The 17,267-nt window shown below is 36.4% G+C and overlaps 1 protein-coding gene across 20 annotated transcripts in view; it reads right to left on the reverse strand.

Moving 5' to 3' along the window:
* RBFOX1 (RNA binding fox-1 homolog 1) overlaps positions 1 to 17,267 on the reverse strand; it is a 918,501-nt gene that overhangs the window by 392,457 nt on the left and 508,777 nt on the right. For all 20 annotated transcript variants that reach the window (XM_056338126.1, XM_056338151.1, XM_056338139.1 and 17 more), the window contains one exon: positions 5,517 to 5,558. In XM_056338126.1, the coding sequence (XP_056194101.1) occupies positions 5,517 to 5,558 (42 nt within the window). The remainder of the gene's footprint in view (positions 1 to 5,516; positions 5,559 to 17,267) is intronic.

The following is a 17,267-nucleotide window of genomic DNA, read 5'->3' on the forward strand; positions in this document are numbered from 1 at the left end:
GCTCTGGAAGTACACCAGAACTTCCACAGCAGGGCTGAAATCAGATTTCTTCAGCTGCCTTCCACTGGACACATTAGTTTCTAGCTAGATGAAAATTTAAGTGAAATGACATCCCTGCAATCAACTCCCCTCCCCAAAAGCTTGGCAGAGTATTTACAATCCTTTCATTCTTCTTTAGATTTTAGTTCCGATATTTTTTTTTCCCCAAAACTATGCTGTGCATTACTTTCCAGGTAACCACCAGGAATGTAGTTTGTAAGATGGTGAGACTAATTTAGTTCTATGTCAACGTGTAATATGGACCAGGAACCAAAAATACAGTGCCTTCTTATTAATCTCACCTACCTGTATTTTCACCATACACCCACATGGATGATGACACATCTAGCTCACTACAGGAATAACTACAGAAATTAAAGGAGGATCCTTTTAAGCCACTTGTCTAGCATGTCAAATGCAGTATAACTTACCTACAAGGATTCCTAAGAAAAGGATGAGTAGTAAACACACATCAGATTGATCCAACTCTGCTTAGCTTTTCCCCTTTTAACCTGTTTCCCTTTTTGAGAAGGATGTATAGCACTGGGTAGTTCCAGATCACCCTTCCAGGCAAAACATACACACATTGTTTGCAAATGTATGCCGAGACGTTGTCAGAAGGAAAAGAAAAACAGTGAAATTTGTATTAATGGCCAGAACTAGCTGCCCCGTTTTGCAGAAATGCATGAATTACTGTGTTGCTTTCTAGTAACAAGACACCACTGACTCTCAAAACAAGCTTAGATACCTTTCCTTTTCTCCAGACAGAGTGGGGAGAGGTAGAGATTGAAAGCACAGCATCTTTGGCCAGCCACTAAATAAGTTCTGCTATGCTACCACCATACTAAAGTATTTCAGAACATGCTCACAAATAACATTACTTCACAAATCAGCTCCACTCTGATTCTCGTTCTCTCTCCAGTTGTTTTATCCCCTCCACCCCAAGTGATTAAAAAATTAGCACCTGCCACTGAATCACAATTTACCTCCTTATGCATCAGAGGAACATTGTACACAAAAGTTATCAGTTGATCATTCTTAGGTCACTAAAGAAAGCTAATACCATAATGACGAGCTTCAAAATTTTTCTTTAAAAAGTTTCCAAAAAAACCCAAACATCTACACGACTGAAAACCTTACAACTTGATGAAGTAATGCACTCAACAAAGACACAAAGCACACTAAGCATTGCAGGATTGTGGTCGCTTAAAAATAATGCTGGACATAAATGCATTTGCTTTTGTTTTCCCTCCACTTGGCAGAACTTTAATACATTTTTGGCTGCATGTCACAGCTTATTGCATTTACTGTATAAAAGACAAGACAAATAGAATGATATTGAATGCAAAACTTCCTTTTGTCACCTTGGAAATCAGGGCACTATAAAAAAAAAAAGTAAGTTGATATTAAATACAAGATGAGAGTAAGAGCCTGCCTTTCCCATCCTTCAGACCAGAGAAGGAACTCGGGCTGCATATAATGTATCTTGATAGTAAGTGCATGTGAAAGAAGCTGTTAATTAGAGCAACAACTAGGTCACTTAAAATTTCAGATCAAGGAAGTTAATCACACCATTTACCATTAGACCTCATTGGTATTCACAGGAACATTTATAAACCCTCCTAACACCACAGCTGGAAAGTGCTCTGTGCCCACCTTGGAGAGCTCAAGCACTGATGCGGAAGGACCGAAAGCATCAACTTATATAGCAAAGCTCAGGCATGGAAATACAGCTGTAGAACTTCAGTTTAAACAGTTACTTTGACTTAATAATGCAAAATAATTATTTCTTAGTTGAGAGGAAGGTTCGGTAAAGCTCAGTAAGGTTTAAAATAGCCTGTAAGTTTAAGTAATATCCTTAGGCGATGATAAAAACAAAAAGATTAAAAAAAAAAGATAAAATCCTAGGTTAATGTCAAAGCAGTAGGGAAGGTTTGGTGGAAGCAGCAGATAGCCTTCTGAAGCTGTCACTACACTTTTTATAGTTTACATATGCTACAGCTTATTCTACCTACAGCTAGTATCCTGATTCTCTTCACAGCCTTAAATAACCTTAAATAATCATTCATGTTTCAAAGTCTGTTTTCCCAGACCCAAATACAAGAAGCAAAATGTATTTATACGATTTTGAGCAAGCTCCGAGTTCTCTGTTTTTGCAGGTCATTTATAATGCATCAGAAGGACAATTACATTAAGCTCCACACAGTGACTCATAAACCAGCAAGTTGCAGTAGAAATGAGGGTAGGGTGTGTCTGTCCAAGAAGAGATTTATAAATCAGGATTGGAGAACAGAACACAGGAGGAGGCGGCCTCAACAGGATCATTATTTTCTTTAAAGAAAATACTGACAAAGCGGTCTGTGGATGAAGTGGAGAGCAATACTGATGAGTTAATTTCCCTTTAAAGACACACTAAGTTATTTTAGTGCAATTTGATTAAAATTAAGACATATAGCAAAAAAATTACAGAAATATGAAAAAAAATCAAGGCAGCACATGAGAATGAAAATAATTTCCAATGGAAAGGGAAACTTAAAAAATGTCATTAACGGTTTGTACTTTTTGTTTGGTAATTAGATGGAAATATAGTGAAGTCAGCTGATGTTATATATTCTAATGGGGAAAAAAAGCCACACCCAAACAGCTGTGCTAGAGACGAAATTCCCATTGCTTTCTCTGTGAATTCCCATTAAAAAAATTCAGTTCTAAACATTAATGTCTAGCTGTGAATTGTACCAGGTTGGCAAGGCAAATAAGTTTCCAGTTTGTGGTCACTGCTATTCACAAAGCCTGAGCAGAAAAGGGTTAAAATATACAGGCTTTCTTAATTATTAGAATTGTCATTCATTGTAAATATAATGTATAATGGCCAGAGGCTTCAATATGAATAAGAGTTTCATTACTCTAAATGCTTTATTCCAGAGAGTCTTTGCTTTGCATTTAGAATTTAAAAGCCAATAGAACAGTTAAGAGGTGAGATATGTCTGAATAAATTATTGTAAGAAGACTTGGATATTTCTTTCTATAGCCACGCAATGTCTAATTATTTATTTGCAATATTGCACTTTAAAGGAGCCCTTCTTAAAGTGTCTTTCTTTTAGAACTTCTTTAGGACTTGCAGACTAAGGAATAAGTAGGGAATCTGAAAAGGAGACTGGCAGACACCCTGTCATCTTTACCAAGGAAGGTGGAAGATGATATGTCTTTTGTATTGTATTACGAGCTGATCTAAGAATAATCTAGTTTTAACTCAGTTTAACAAACACAAACAGATGTTAGCATTTTGTTGTTTTAATCCTGTTCTCTTGTTATATTTCAATTCTTTCAGCTGGGATGAAACAATATTTTGTTGTGAAGAGATGTGTTGCCTCACATCCATGTGTTCTCGGTAGGTCAGAAACCCCAACAGAACATCTTGCAGGCCTGAACCATCTAACTTGGCCAATTAAACATTTCTTTAACAGCACTGTTCAGTTAGGAAGCCAATTAAAAAGTGACAGAATGGTCAAGTTACACCCTGAGAGCGCTGAACCTGGCAGCAGGGGGCTGTGTGCAGCATGACTAAGGAGAGCCAAAGGTGCCAGCACTGAACTAGGACCATAACATCTCCACATGAAATATTGAAATTTCACTGTGACCTTTTGTCACAGCAGATGAGTTGCTGTAAACAAACAAACTCTGGGTACTGGTAAAGGTTTGGGCATTTGAAGACCAGGCAGGGGAAAGGACGAGCTCTGCCACGCTTGGCGTCTGTCTGCGTGAGGCTTCTGGGTGGTTACAGGTTTGTCCTACAGGCAAAAGCCCCAGCTCCGTGCACTTTCAGCACACCCCGGCCCCAGGAGCAAAGTTTACACAGATAACTTTATTTCATGCAACAGGAACATCACAGCAGTATGGAAGGAGATGTACCTAATCTTTGAAGGCTAGAGATGGGTTTTTTTTTTCCTAAGTAGTCATGAAAACTCATTTTTGATATGACACAAAGGCATCGTAAGCATTATGCTCATTATTAGATGAAAATATTTAATACTAGACCAGAAAGATACATGAAAGTTTTACTGCATCACATTTTACCCACTACTTACAAAAGTCACACATATTAACTTGAAGAAATAGCTGGGGGCCTCCTTCCATTATATTTCAAAACAATGCTTTTCCTCATTCAAAGGAGAAAACTTAATAAAAATAATAAAACCAAATGAAACTTTCTTTGTTCTCATGGCACTGCTACCTTTTGAAAAGATTGTCCTTCAGGTACTGTTGCAATATTTTAACTTTGACAGCTGCTCTGTTGAGACATTACTACTGATAAAACAAAGCTTTGTCACTCCAGCTTCCGTATAATAGCAATGCTGTCACGTGTCGGCAAGAAAAGAATCAAGGACAATATGTGATGCATCATTCTTGCAAAACTTGTTTACAAAAAACCCCATTGCAAATACGGTGAAGACCAGCTGAAGCATCTAGATATGTTGATGAAGTTAATCTAATGAATGGCTGAATGTTTAAGAACACGGCACAACTTATTTTAAGGCTAGAGTACATTCTTTGTTCTTGCAAGTCATGCAGGTACTGGTGATGCTTAGTAAACTGCAAACAAAAAATGCCACATTTTCTGTTTCCAGTATTTTTTTTTGTTTGCATAAAGACTTTTATTTTTTCCCCTCTGGCTTGCCTCTTGCTCTCCATTACTATAAGGTAATTCAAGAAAATACACATCATGCAGTATCCATAAATGTCATCTAATAAGCAACACATGGATGACCCAGAAGCTTTTTTTTTTTTAAATGAATATGAAATAAATAAATAATGAAAACTCTTATGCCTTTTCAAACTAATACTAGAATCAATCAGTTGAACAAGGAAATACTTTTTATGAAAAAGCATCTACAGAGATACGTAGCATAAGTAGCATTTAAAGGGAGCAAGGACTAAAACCTGTTTAAAAGACTGTCACTTTAACATAGGAAAAGGGGAAAACAAAATAAAGGTCAGTAACCTGGGTTCAGGAATTCCATCACGTTTACAGACTGCACACAACCAATACACACTAAAATATTTGGACCCTTTCTGCCAGTTCCCTCACATTCTTAGCACTGATTTCTTTCTGAAAGCACACATGCTATTAAATAATCCAAAGGACAGTATCTTCTTGTTTAAAACAATCTGGTAGTGGAGAAAGATTGAGAAACAGTGACCTTTACCACTACTAAATCTTCACATGGTGCACAGGAAGAGCATGCTGAGTGTCGGAAGAGGTCCCGTAAAGAGGTACTTACTGCCAAAGCTCATTAAATAAGGGAGTAAAAACCTCTATCTACTGTAACTTTTATATAGAGATACGTACAATATTTACAAACAAGCAATACATTTGCTAAGTATGTTCCTCTTAAATAAAGTAATCCATCTGTTGCTAGCACAAACTAGATTCTGCTTGTTTTAAAGAAACAGAACATTTTGCATATCATTGCACTTACCCTTAGTTGCTCTCTTTCACAACTCATCTGTTGATTTGCACTCTACAAGAGGAAAGAAGAAAAAACCAATATAACTTTGAAAGTATAGCATTCTTGCCACAACAAAGCTGCAATGTCTGTGTATCTTACACAGATAAATACTGGAAAATCACCATGAGTTTAAACACAATACTGTGCTATGGGCCTAGACAAAATCATTTCTGCAAAAAAGTTGGGGTTTTTTCACTTATTATTTAAAAATTTACAAACAGGAATTGACACCAGAACCCACCACAAGTATGAAATACAGAAGCATTTTTGAGATTCTAAAGGTCTCATTGGCAGTTCAGTCCAGGAAGAAGCTTTCCCCTTCTTCTGCTCTATCACACGCCTATGTTATATTTCTGAATATCCCACTACTATGATACCATGATAAGATTCACAGCACACCTTAGAAATAAAGATCTAGAAGCTTCAAGAACGGATAAAATTCATTCCTATGACAACGTCCAGTTCTGATCTGGTATAAAAATTACTCTGAAGAAGACTTGTTTCCAATGCATATTTTTCCATACTGCTGTCTTTATGTTCTGCTAGGTTTGTGAGAAACAGAGCGTGAGAGCAGGCTTCTGAGCAAGACATCGCTACCAAGTAACCGCAGACGCGAGTCATCAGTCAATGGCAGCACAATTTGTGACCACTCTGCCACAATGAAACGTGCTTCTCCAGGAAGAGCTCACAGAACTGAACAGCAGCACCGAAACATCCAGATCCTACTTTGCATTCTAGCTCACTGGTTTCTAAGGCAATCCTGCCCCAGAAGGTCTTGCTGTAAAAGATGTTGATTTGTCCAACCTGTGGCGAGAGGGGTGTTTGTTGGTTGTTTGGTTTGTGGGTTTTTGTTGTTTGTTTGTTTGTTTTTGTTTAGTTGGTATCTGTTTTAAAAATAAAATATTTTTAGCATACATTTAGTATTGTTAGTATCATTAGTGTTGAAAGTAATAACTGACTTTTCTGTAACTAATGTACATGCAAACACTATTCATAACACATGACAAATGTGATGCAGTGTTTTCTAAGGATACTTTCAGAGATTCAGAGTACACATTTCACTACTTTGCACCTACAAAAACTTAAAACATGAACCAAAACTCATTTGCATGAGATACTTTTACTCTGTTGTGATGATTAAAAGGGGAATTCCTCAGGCAAATTTAGGTTACATGCAGAAGAATAACACTGCCAGCCTATTTTTCAACCCAAAAAAATGAGTCCTAACAAATAAGTTACAAGCTAAGCCTTCTATGTATGTAGCAGAAGTTTTACAACAAAGTTCCTGCACAAAATTACAAATCTAACAGAAACAAATGCTCTTCTGATATGTTCCTTAAAGTTCTCTAGCAGGGAACAAAAGGTTGAAGAATTCAGCATATGTCTATATCTACAATCTTCCCCTAAAGAGTAAAATTAAGTACAGCTAAAGTGACTACCACTTGCAGACTAATGATTCCCTTTATCACAGTTCATGCCTTCACACCATTTATAAATTAAGGTTATATGATTCTGCATTATAAGGGCCCTTGTGTACGTCTCAAGAGTTGAGTTTTGATCTGAATCTGCTCTAGATGAACCTATTCACATTGTTTAAAAAAGATAAAACAGACACTAAAATAAATAAATAGATAAAATACTTCCCATTTGGAAGGGACCTACAATGATCACCTAGTGCAGGTTTTAACTGTGTGTGGGGGGGTTTGGAGGGGTTTTGTTTTGATTTTTTTTTCCTATTATTTAGTTTTTTCTCTATGTAAGCCTTCACACCAGAGACTTTAACTTCAACCTTCACAAGAAAAGACTAGTTGAAGTGTGAATAGTTTTTGACAATGGTCTTATACACAAAAGCAAACAAGTTTTAAATCTTAACTGTCTAAGGTTACCCAGTATTTGTTAGTAGGTTATATTCCATATACATAACAACTTTAATACTACCTTATGCAGTTGTGGATTTTTTCCTGAGCAGTAATAACATGAGACAGGTATCACTACGTTTTTAAATAGATAAATGGGAGCACAAAGACTTTAAGAAAATCATTTGCCAAACTAAGAGCACATGAGCTTCACTTTGCAGACTGAACAACATCCAGAATGTTTTTCTTTATAGTATTTCACAGGTCAGTTTCTTTGGATAAGGCTGTTAGTCTTACATTCTATAATTTGTGTTCTAGATTTACCAGCTATTTTTCTAGAAGTGTTAAGCCTCTACCATTAATTCCAGTACTTCTTAGGGTACAAATTAGGCATTAAAAAAAAAAAAAAAAAAGACCAACAAACCTGAACGAATAACATGGTGATTAATTGAATAAAACAAAGGGGGGAAAAAAGAGTACATAATAGAACACGCAATGTATTTCAGAATGCAGCAATATTGTGTATTGTGATTGCTTTCTACGTAATTCAACATAATTTTATCGAACTGCATTTTGCATCTCCTGTCAGATTTTCTGTTTCACCAGTCAGATGCCTAGAGAGCCTGACTTTTGCAGCAGGAATATTTTTAATAACAAATCTACTATGTTCTGCAGGCCAGTTATCTTTGTAGGTATTAAGTACTAGTAATACTTCAGTAGTAATAATAATTTTACAAGCTTCTTCTGAAGACAAAAATGTAAAAATGTAGAAAAGTTCATCATGAAAATCAACAGGAGATAAGAGTTACTCAAAATACTACTGTAAATTACATTGTTACTTAAGAAAAAAACAACATGAAATTTACATTTGCTTTACAGCCTCAGGATACAGAATTAGAGGATCCTTCCCTCTCATCTCTAACATGTTTATCCTCCAGTTTGCATTACCTTTGTACGGCACAGGCATACACGGCTCACAAGTTTGGTCTCTCTGATTAAAATACATAAACAAGGAGAGATTAACCAGTCTTCCCATTTCATTCACCATATCCCACTGGAGGGCTCGGACACACCGACTGCATGTTCAGGTAAACTATGAAGATAATTTGTTTATTCTGCAGCAGCTGCAAACTATTCTGTAGTATTAGTTTAGACACTTTTCCGATGATTGTGAAGAGGGTTTTGGAAAGACCTTCTAAAAATGTATATTTACTATTTTATTTCTAATTTTATATAGCAGAAAAATATATTTGGATTGTAACTTTAACATCACCCTTCAAGAGAAGGTGTTGTGCTCTCCCCCACAGAATGAAACTTTTGGCTCTGAGTTCACATTAGCTGCGTTGATTTACAGGCATTCTGCCTTCAGACAGAAAGGTGACGAAGGTTGTTAAAGATAAGGAAATATATCTAGACAGGAACAAGTAGGAACACCAGAATCATCCAGCCTGGAAAAGAGACGTCTGGGAGCAGGTGCCTACGAAATTATGAATAACACTGAGATGGAAAAGCTGGAATGATTGCTGCTTCTCTTTCCCCAAAAATCAACTAGATGACAACAAATTAAAAAAAAAAAAAAAGAAAAAAAAAAGGTGGCCAGTTCAAACCGAACTAAGTAAAACGATGACTCTTCATACAATGTGCAAATAAAGGGGTAGGTTGTTTGGATAAAGAGAAGAAGAAAAAAACAAACAACCCAAAACCACACACACACAATAAAAAACCCCCAACAACAACAAAAAAACCAAAACAAACCACACAATCAAAAACTTACAGAAGATTATTAAATGCAAAAAGACAACCTTTGCCACACAAAGCTCCTGGAGGCTGGCAGAAAATTTTGGAGAAGCTTGTTTTGCTCCCCTCTTCCATAGGCATCCACAAAGACGGTATCTCAGACTTACAGACCTCTGGTCTGACTCTGAGCAGCTGGTTTTATCTATGCTATTAATAGAAACACCTACGTTCCCAAGAACATGGGGTATTTGGAAACATAAGGTGGTGGCAGAAAGGGAAGAACTTTAGGATGGCAGAATGAAAAATTGGTAAAAACAAACAAAGTGTATTAAATATCTGTAGAGTGGAGCGGGAGTTACAGCTCTTGACTATTTAACCAGATAATTCACTTTGTGTTTTAATTAGCCATCTACAAGACTGTCTACTACTGTCATTTTAAACATAATGTTGAGAAATATCTAACATGACAGAGACCAGAAGAGGAAATTTTACCTAAGAATGAAAAGAAGTATTAATAAACAGTGGGAGAATACAATAGAGAAGCAGAGCGTAAATGAGAACAAAGATGCCCGAGTCAGGAGAGGGTGACTGCCTCTTCACACCCAACTGCTGTACCACACTGGAAGCAAAACAAATAGAACTGCACCATCCATTTGAAAACAAACAGCTTTCATATGAATGCAAGAGCTGTACCTAAAAATATATTTAGATTTGATCCACCACAACATCTGTGTTTACTACAAGAAACAGAGGAAGACAACAGTGGAGATATGCAGGGCACAGCAATGCAGGCAATTCCCTTTGTTCAAAGTTCATCAAATGGTTGATTCCAAACTTCATGTTTTAGCTTTAACAACAAAATCCATTTCAGTGATGGCCTCCCTCGCAAAGTGAACTCCCACATAGATAGCTCCCTCAGCACCCATCATACCAGAAGCTTCGCCAGAACAAGAGCAGCAAGGCTTAGCGATAAGGTACTATTAGTATGAGATTAAAAAGAAAAAAACAAAACAAAACAAAACAACCCCCCTGACCTTAATGAAAAAATATTTTTCATAGTTTAAACAATGATGTCATCTATCTGTCTGTCTATCCCTCTATTTATCAGTTCAAGTTTATTACAATACATCTGGGGAAGGCTCATTTGGGCACAAATGGCTTTCTGCGCAGCTAGCCAGTGCCAAATTTGCTCTCTCATTTTGTCTTTTTTGCTATCTGTGTCAGTTTAAGAGAAACATCCTGGCAGTACTAAGCACTTAAGGGAAAACATAAATAATGCATTTACAATATGTAAACCTGTACAGATAAATGAGAAAACCTGAAAGCCATAACATATTTAATTAATGATCAAAAGACCCTAGAAGCAACCCTTGTGCATATCCTGCAATTTTAAATACATTGCTTCTCAAACCTAAATTAACTTTGTTATGTCTCTGGATTGAACTATATGCAATGAACTACTTCCCTCTTTTAGTTCAAGACTGCTCGAAGAACCTGGTCAATATGTTGAGTGTCATTATGTCAAGCTCTCACACACTAAGTTTAGTGGAAGAATGCCTAAAATATTGATTCTCTTTAAAGGATTTAATCAAGGAAAAAAATTTAAAGAAATTGAACAATAGCTCAAGACTACTGGTCTTTTTATAAGATAACAGTCTTCAAAGACACTCATGCTGTCAGGCTCCACTTAAAAAAAAGATGCTTTGGAAATACTCTGCAACTTGATGGTGCCATTCTTTGGTGAGTTCATGAATACAAATATTTTTTATTTATATATTGTGTTTTTTATTCTTTAAAGAACCATAGCAGGTGGGAGACTTAAGATGTTTTAAATGTATTTATCAGTCATCCACTCTTCATGAAGACATGCAAGCCCTAGCTCTTTAGAAATAAAAAATGGACAGATTGAGAGAGCAAGAATATTACTGATGTTGCTAAGGAATACCAACAGTCCACCTGGGGAGGATTCTTTGCTGCCATGTTTTTTTAATTGTCATTTTAAAGAAAGGGTTGAGGTGACGGGGCAAAGCAAACAATACGATGGTGACAGGGTTACTTACCAAAGAGAGTCTGCTTAAAATCTAAGGGGGGGGGGGGGGGGGGGGGGGGGGGAGGTTTTTTTTGCAGTACAACATTCCCAAGTATTTGTTTTGCATTTACAAAATCAAATTATTTTCAGGATTGAGGTAATTTGAAATAAAGCGCACTCCCAGTGGTTGAAAGATTACCAGTGAAGATCTGAAGTCTTTTATATCCTAGATATTTTATCATAAACAAACACGTGTGGAGAACTGACTTAGCCTGTGTTCAGAAAAAAAGTGTTTATAAAGCCGTCCCATTCCCAGTGAGCAGTCACACCAGGATTAATTATCCATGACTTTCTGTGCAGCTTAAGACACCTACTCCAACAGCAGCTCCAGGAAAGGCCCTCCAACACTTCTGTCTTTCTCCTTCTACTTCAAAAAGGACAATGCAAATATGATTACCTGAATTGGAACAGCATGCCTGTTTGCATTAGGAAAGGCTAGTTTAAAGTCAGTACCTACATATAACCTGTGCAGCATCCGAGTCAAACACAAAAGATTTGGCATTGATCACAAAAAAGGTGTTTTTACCAGAATGTAACTTCACAATTAGTAACGCTTATTCATCTGATTGAGGTCTTGTACTTCGTATTTAGCCATAGATTAAACAGCTGAAATAAAGCCATAGATTACTCCATCACATTGGAGTTGCATTTCACAAGATCAAAGTCCATACCATTTCACACTGTTTGGAAAATCTATCCACCAGCATTTTCCCTCGTTAGAGACACAACTGACTGTGAAAGTTTTATCTCAAAAATTAAATGCCTAGAGTTTTTCCTTGCCATGTTGCACAAAAACAGTGTCTTACACAACAACATACACTATGCTTTGTTATCGGGTGTATTCCACATGAAAACAGTCAATCCCCTTTACATCATTTTATAACATTAGTTTTCCTCATCTCTTTGCCCAACAGAATTCAGAACAAATGATTCTTCAAGTTATTACATATGTGGAGAGAGTATGGGCTTGTATAGAGATGTATAAATAATGTTGTGTATTAATCAAATATCTTCTTGATACTTCATGTGAAAACCCCGAACACAAATGAAATCAGTGTCCATCCCAAGAGCTCACAGTGCCACAGCGTGGAGCCTGAGGTGCTCAGATACAGAAGACTCATTAAAAATACCAGTAACTGCATAAATATACAAGCCAATTTGAACTGGAAGTGGGGTTTTCAGAGTCTTTGGTAGTGACTTACAGCATCATCAAGAGGCTTCGAAAAATAAAATCAAGAGTATTTCTTCTCAAGGAGTAACTGGGACCATCCTCCTCTTCTTCTACAAGCTCCTTACATTTTTTTTCTACATAAGGCTCTCAAAAGGCCCCCAATGTTGAAGAGAGTCTAATGAGATGATAAGAGTGCTGAAAACCTATAGATTTTTTGTGTACAGTGTTACTAATACAAAGGGTACAGAGCATATATGTCTATGCATATGCAAATTTTTCCAGAACAGAGAGCTTCGGGTTTCTCTTGGCTAGGTATGTGTGCATGCATGCACAGAATTTTAATTTCACTTGGTTTTATTACACCCATCCGTTATTGTGCTACAGCAGTAGCTAGAGGGACTGATTTATTCTCAAATGCCCTTGGCTTGGTATTGTATATCGACTAGCGCTGCTGTCATAAATATATTTGGGTGAAGAACTATCTACAATTCTGTGCGTAATACTAAGCAGAGTTAAGGTTTCAAGTGTCACATACAAGTGGGTTTATTTCTACTGGAAGAAACAGGCAATTATTATGGCCCATTGAGCTCAGATTAAGCATTTCCATCAAAAAAAGAAAAAGAGCCTAGTGCTACAATCCTTGTAAAGCTGTAAATGCAAATGGGGACCATCTCATCTTCCATAAAAAATAATCTATGGTTTTATAGGCACTTCTCCCTCTCCTTTTCTTCTTATCCTCAAAATAGCAAAAGATTCAAAATAGGATAACTTTATTGAGACAAAAATGTAGAAAATATCTAAAAATAAAATAGAAACACTGTAAAAAATATTGACACATTAAAACAGCATGTAGGGAATTATTTTCTCATGTTAAAAGGCTCCTTTAATCAGTTTAGAAAGCCCAAAGTCCAATTCTCACCTGTTCTTGCCTTCATAAGGTATGATTTTTCAGCAAGAATGTATATACTGCTTGACCAGCATTGTTACTTGTTCAAATATAGTTTTGTTGGTTTTGCTTAATTTTGTTTGGTGGTTTGGTGTTGGTCGTTTTTGTTTGTTTGTTTGTTGGGGGGGTGTTTTTTTGTTTTGTTTTGTTTTAATTAACCTTAGTTACACGCCCAGAGCATGCCGCAGACCGCAGATCCCCATGTCTCTGAATGTGCCTTTGGCTCCCCGAACGTAGCCAAGGAAACTTGTGGTGCTGCTGCGCAGCCTGAAAGCTTTTCATTTTCTGACACCCCTTTAAGCAAAGGGCCTGCAAGGTGGCACGATGCCAGCCAGCCCCGCAGCTTTCCCTGTGTCCCACCTCGTATCCCATCACATAAGTCACACTGTTTTTCCGCAGGAAGTTTAGGAACCATGGGTCTCTGGTATGCCCTTGTGAAAAGTGCCATGAAGACAAGAACTGGTTTATGTTTAATTTGCATCCACACTGACTAATCCTTGGACATAAAGCCACTGGTACATTTTTACTGAAAAGAACTTTGCAGTAGATTTTAATATAAACTAGGAAAAAGATCTCTAAGAAAACATTTTTTGCAAGTATCATTATAGAAAAACACTTCTGCAGTAAAGTCTCAAAATTACATTCTGCATGCATGTTCTGCACATATTAAATTGTACATGCAACAATCCCATGAGAAACTTTATCTGTACTTAGCATTCAAATATAAACTCCTTTTATACATAACGGACTAGCTATAGTGCATTTTATTTAATTTCCCTGCACAACACAGTAAGTATTATAAGGAATAATCGGAAGGCAAAGGCACTGTACTAAACAAAATAAATGGTTACTATGAAAAATGTAATTAAAAATAGCGTGATGTTAAAGCAACAACCAGTATAGAATTAAAAATATGTTATTTTAGAACACAAGCACTACCAGGCCAAGCCTGGCATATTACAGATATTACACTATTTACTGCAGCATAAATCATTTTTGTTTCATAAGCATACTGCTATTAGAAGAATTTACTCTTGCAAAATCTTGTAACTTCTGAAAAATGGATCTTAATCCTCCTTCCCTAAAATCTCTATCCATAAAAAACCCCAAAAAACCAAACAACAACAAAAAGATAGTAATTAACACCAATTAACTCTGAAGCTAATATAAATATGGAATGAAGAAAATTGAGGTATAAATAACTGAGTATGTGTTACTGCTACTAGCTTTTGAATTGAAATCTAAGGGTCTGCATTAACTTAAACATAAAGGTAGCAAAAAATATAGTAGATATTTTGAATTAAAGATAATTGACAAAGACAATGACTAAAAACTATAGGCCAAGAACATAAAATAAAATTAAGACTGTTTTTATAGAAAAATTCCATTTTACACAGAATAGTTTCTTATATTTTGAACAGAAAAGTAGCGTTAGCCTGTTCAGGTGCCAGTGACACCGCCGATAGCGATTCAGACACCTCAAGGAAGAGCAGAGAACACAAGACTGACAATAAGGATATCACTGGAGACAGGCATGGATTTTCAGACAATTACCAAAGCCAGTTATGTTACTAAATTGCTACTATAGACATTGCCTCTCTGTTATCAGTAAACATCTAGAGGGCTACTTGCTGTGCTTGTGTGCTGATAAAAAGAAGTTCATTCAGTCACCTAAGCTTGACAAACTAAAAAAAAAAACCAACAACAAAAACCAAAATACAGCTTTTATCTGGCAGATCCACATTATTGGCTGAAGAGGCTGTTACAGAAGGAACTGGTCTGAGAAACAAGATATTGCCAGGTCAGCAAGAAGCCAATGAACTGATATCCAAACTTTGATTTGTCCCCGTCCTCACAGTTACTCCTTTTCCAGAAAAAAAAGTATTACTCTTCAGAGTGCTACAAAGAATAAAGGGGATATGTGTGTGTGTATATATAATATATAAAATAATTAATTTATGTGAAGTGATCCAAAACATACTAAAATGTCATTCTGCAGTATAAACCTAATAAATCAATCATTAGTAAAATTATCTGGAGAGCCTATTTTAGTTATCTGTAGGTAAAATAGGAAATCCCTAAATTTTTGAACATTAAAAACTATTTAAATTATATGTTTTTAACTGAGGGCTAATTAATAATATCCTACTACAGTTTAATTTAGGTGGTTGGTCAAGCTATTGTTTTTTTGGTTTGGGGAGTTTTCTTCTTTTATTTAGGTTTTGTTTCTAAAACAGGCAAGAACTCTTCTGGCATGCGCAGGATTTGTCTGCCAACCTTGTTACTAATAAATAAACCATGCCTACACAATTACACGTACTTTATACAGATATTCATTGTCAGTAAAATTTGATTGCAAAAAAAGGTGAAGTAAATTAACGAAAAATCATCTGTTTTCACGTATCACTCCACCTAAACAATAAAGGTTGATATTTTTGTGGATAACTTCATTATTTATGAAACACATATATCTGCTACTTCTCTTTAGCTTTTGGGAGAGAATTGCAAGGACATAAATGCAAGGTGCAAATTAATCATTAGCATCCACACATTTTCAACAGCAAGCAGGCACCTAAATGTCATTAATGTCTTTGAAATGAACCCTTTCTGTTTTCCACAGGAAATGCAAAGATAAGTTCTATGCTTGCACACACACAAAATCACAAAGCCAAACACAACCATTGTACCCTTTGCCACACTTTTTTTTTTAAATAGCAAATATTTTGAGCAAAGCAGAGGTTGCCTTTACTGCACTAATTGCTAAAACTGTGGATGCCTCAGGTGATACTCTTTTCCTAAAGCATAGCAGCGACATGAAGGAATTATGCCTTCATGAGAATCTGAGAGAGAACTTCACACCCTACATGTGACACAGCAAATGTACCCAAAATCAGAAGCGTGTTTCTTTGTTTTTGAAGGAACGAGTTAGTCCCAGAGAGAAAACATGTGCACACCCACCAGCGGGGCTGTTCTTGCTCTTACAGCATGAGCCCAACCCGCGCTTTGCATCCAGACCCACACCTGTCCTGTGCGATGCCATTCACCTGAGCGCTTCTGGAAGCGCAAGAAGCTGGAGTGAGAAGAAACTGCAGGTGGCTATTTAATGTTCTGTAAGACCAAACATAAGCAAATTTTTTACTTTTTTTTTTTTTTCAGTTCAGATATTGTTACTCGGTGAAACTGTAGGCTGTACAAGCAGGCAGAACATTTGGCTCTTGGAGTCAAAAAACAATCATTTCTCTAAGCTGTTCATAGTAGTATAACATGCAAAAAAACTATTTTTTTTTTAATTGTACTGTAAATCTTACATACCGAAGGCAGTACTTTGTTCTTGCTTACAGCAGCAGAATTGCAGAGGAACTCTACTGAAACAAGTAATTTTATATTTAGAGATGCAAAGAAGGGTAAAAGTCTTCTGGCAACCATCTGAAAAATAACTCCAGTTCCTTGCACTTAGAAAATGATCACAGGTTCACTGTGGTTCAGAGCACTCCAGAGGTGTGGCAAGACAGTGCAAACACTTCTCCTGCTTGCACCTATAGATCATTATGTCATCATTTGCAACATTTTTTCAGCTGTTGTGATGTCAGGAAGAAAGCATGGATTTCAATTTGAACTAGATGACCTTTAAAGGTCCCTCCTAACCCAAAGTATTCTATGATTTAAAAGAGTAATGTAAGCAAAATCATTCATATTTCTTACTGCCTATTGTCTGCATTTTTGAGAGAGTTATCAATTAACAGTTGATTATCTCTTAATATTCATATAAAAGAAAAAGATCCAAGATAATGGCAGTGCCAAACACAGCAGTATTGAGAATAAAATACACCCATACATGAGAACAAAGTGAGCATTAATTACCTCATAATAACACTAGCTATATTCAGTCTCAGATGATGCCACTAACCAGAGAGAGATTCAA

The sequence above is a fragment of the Falco biarmicus genome, chromosome 4, assembly GCF_023638135.1.
Source record: "Falco biarmicus isolate bFalBia1 chromosome 4, bFalBia1.pri, whole genome shotgun sequence".
NCBI classification, from domain to species: Eukaryota; Metazoa; Chordata; class Aves; order Falconiformes; family Falconidae; genus Falco; species Falco biarmicus.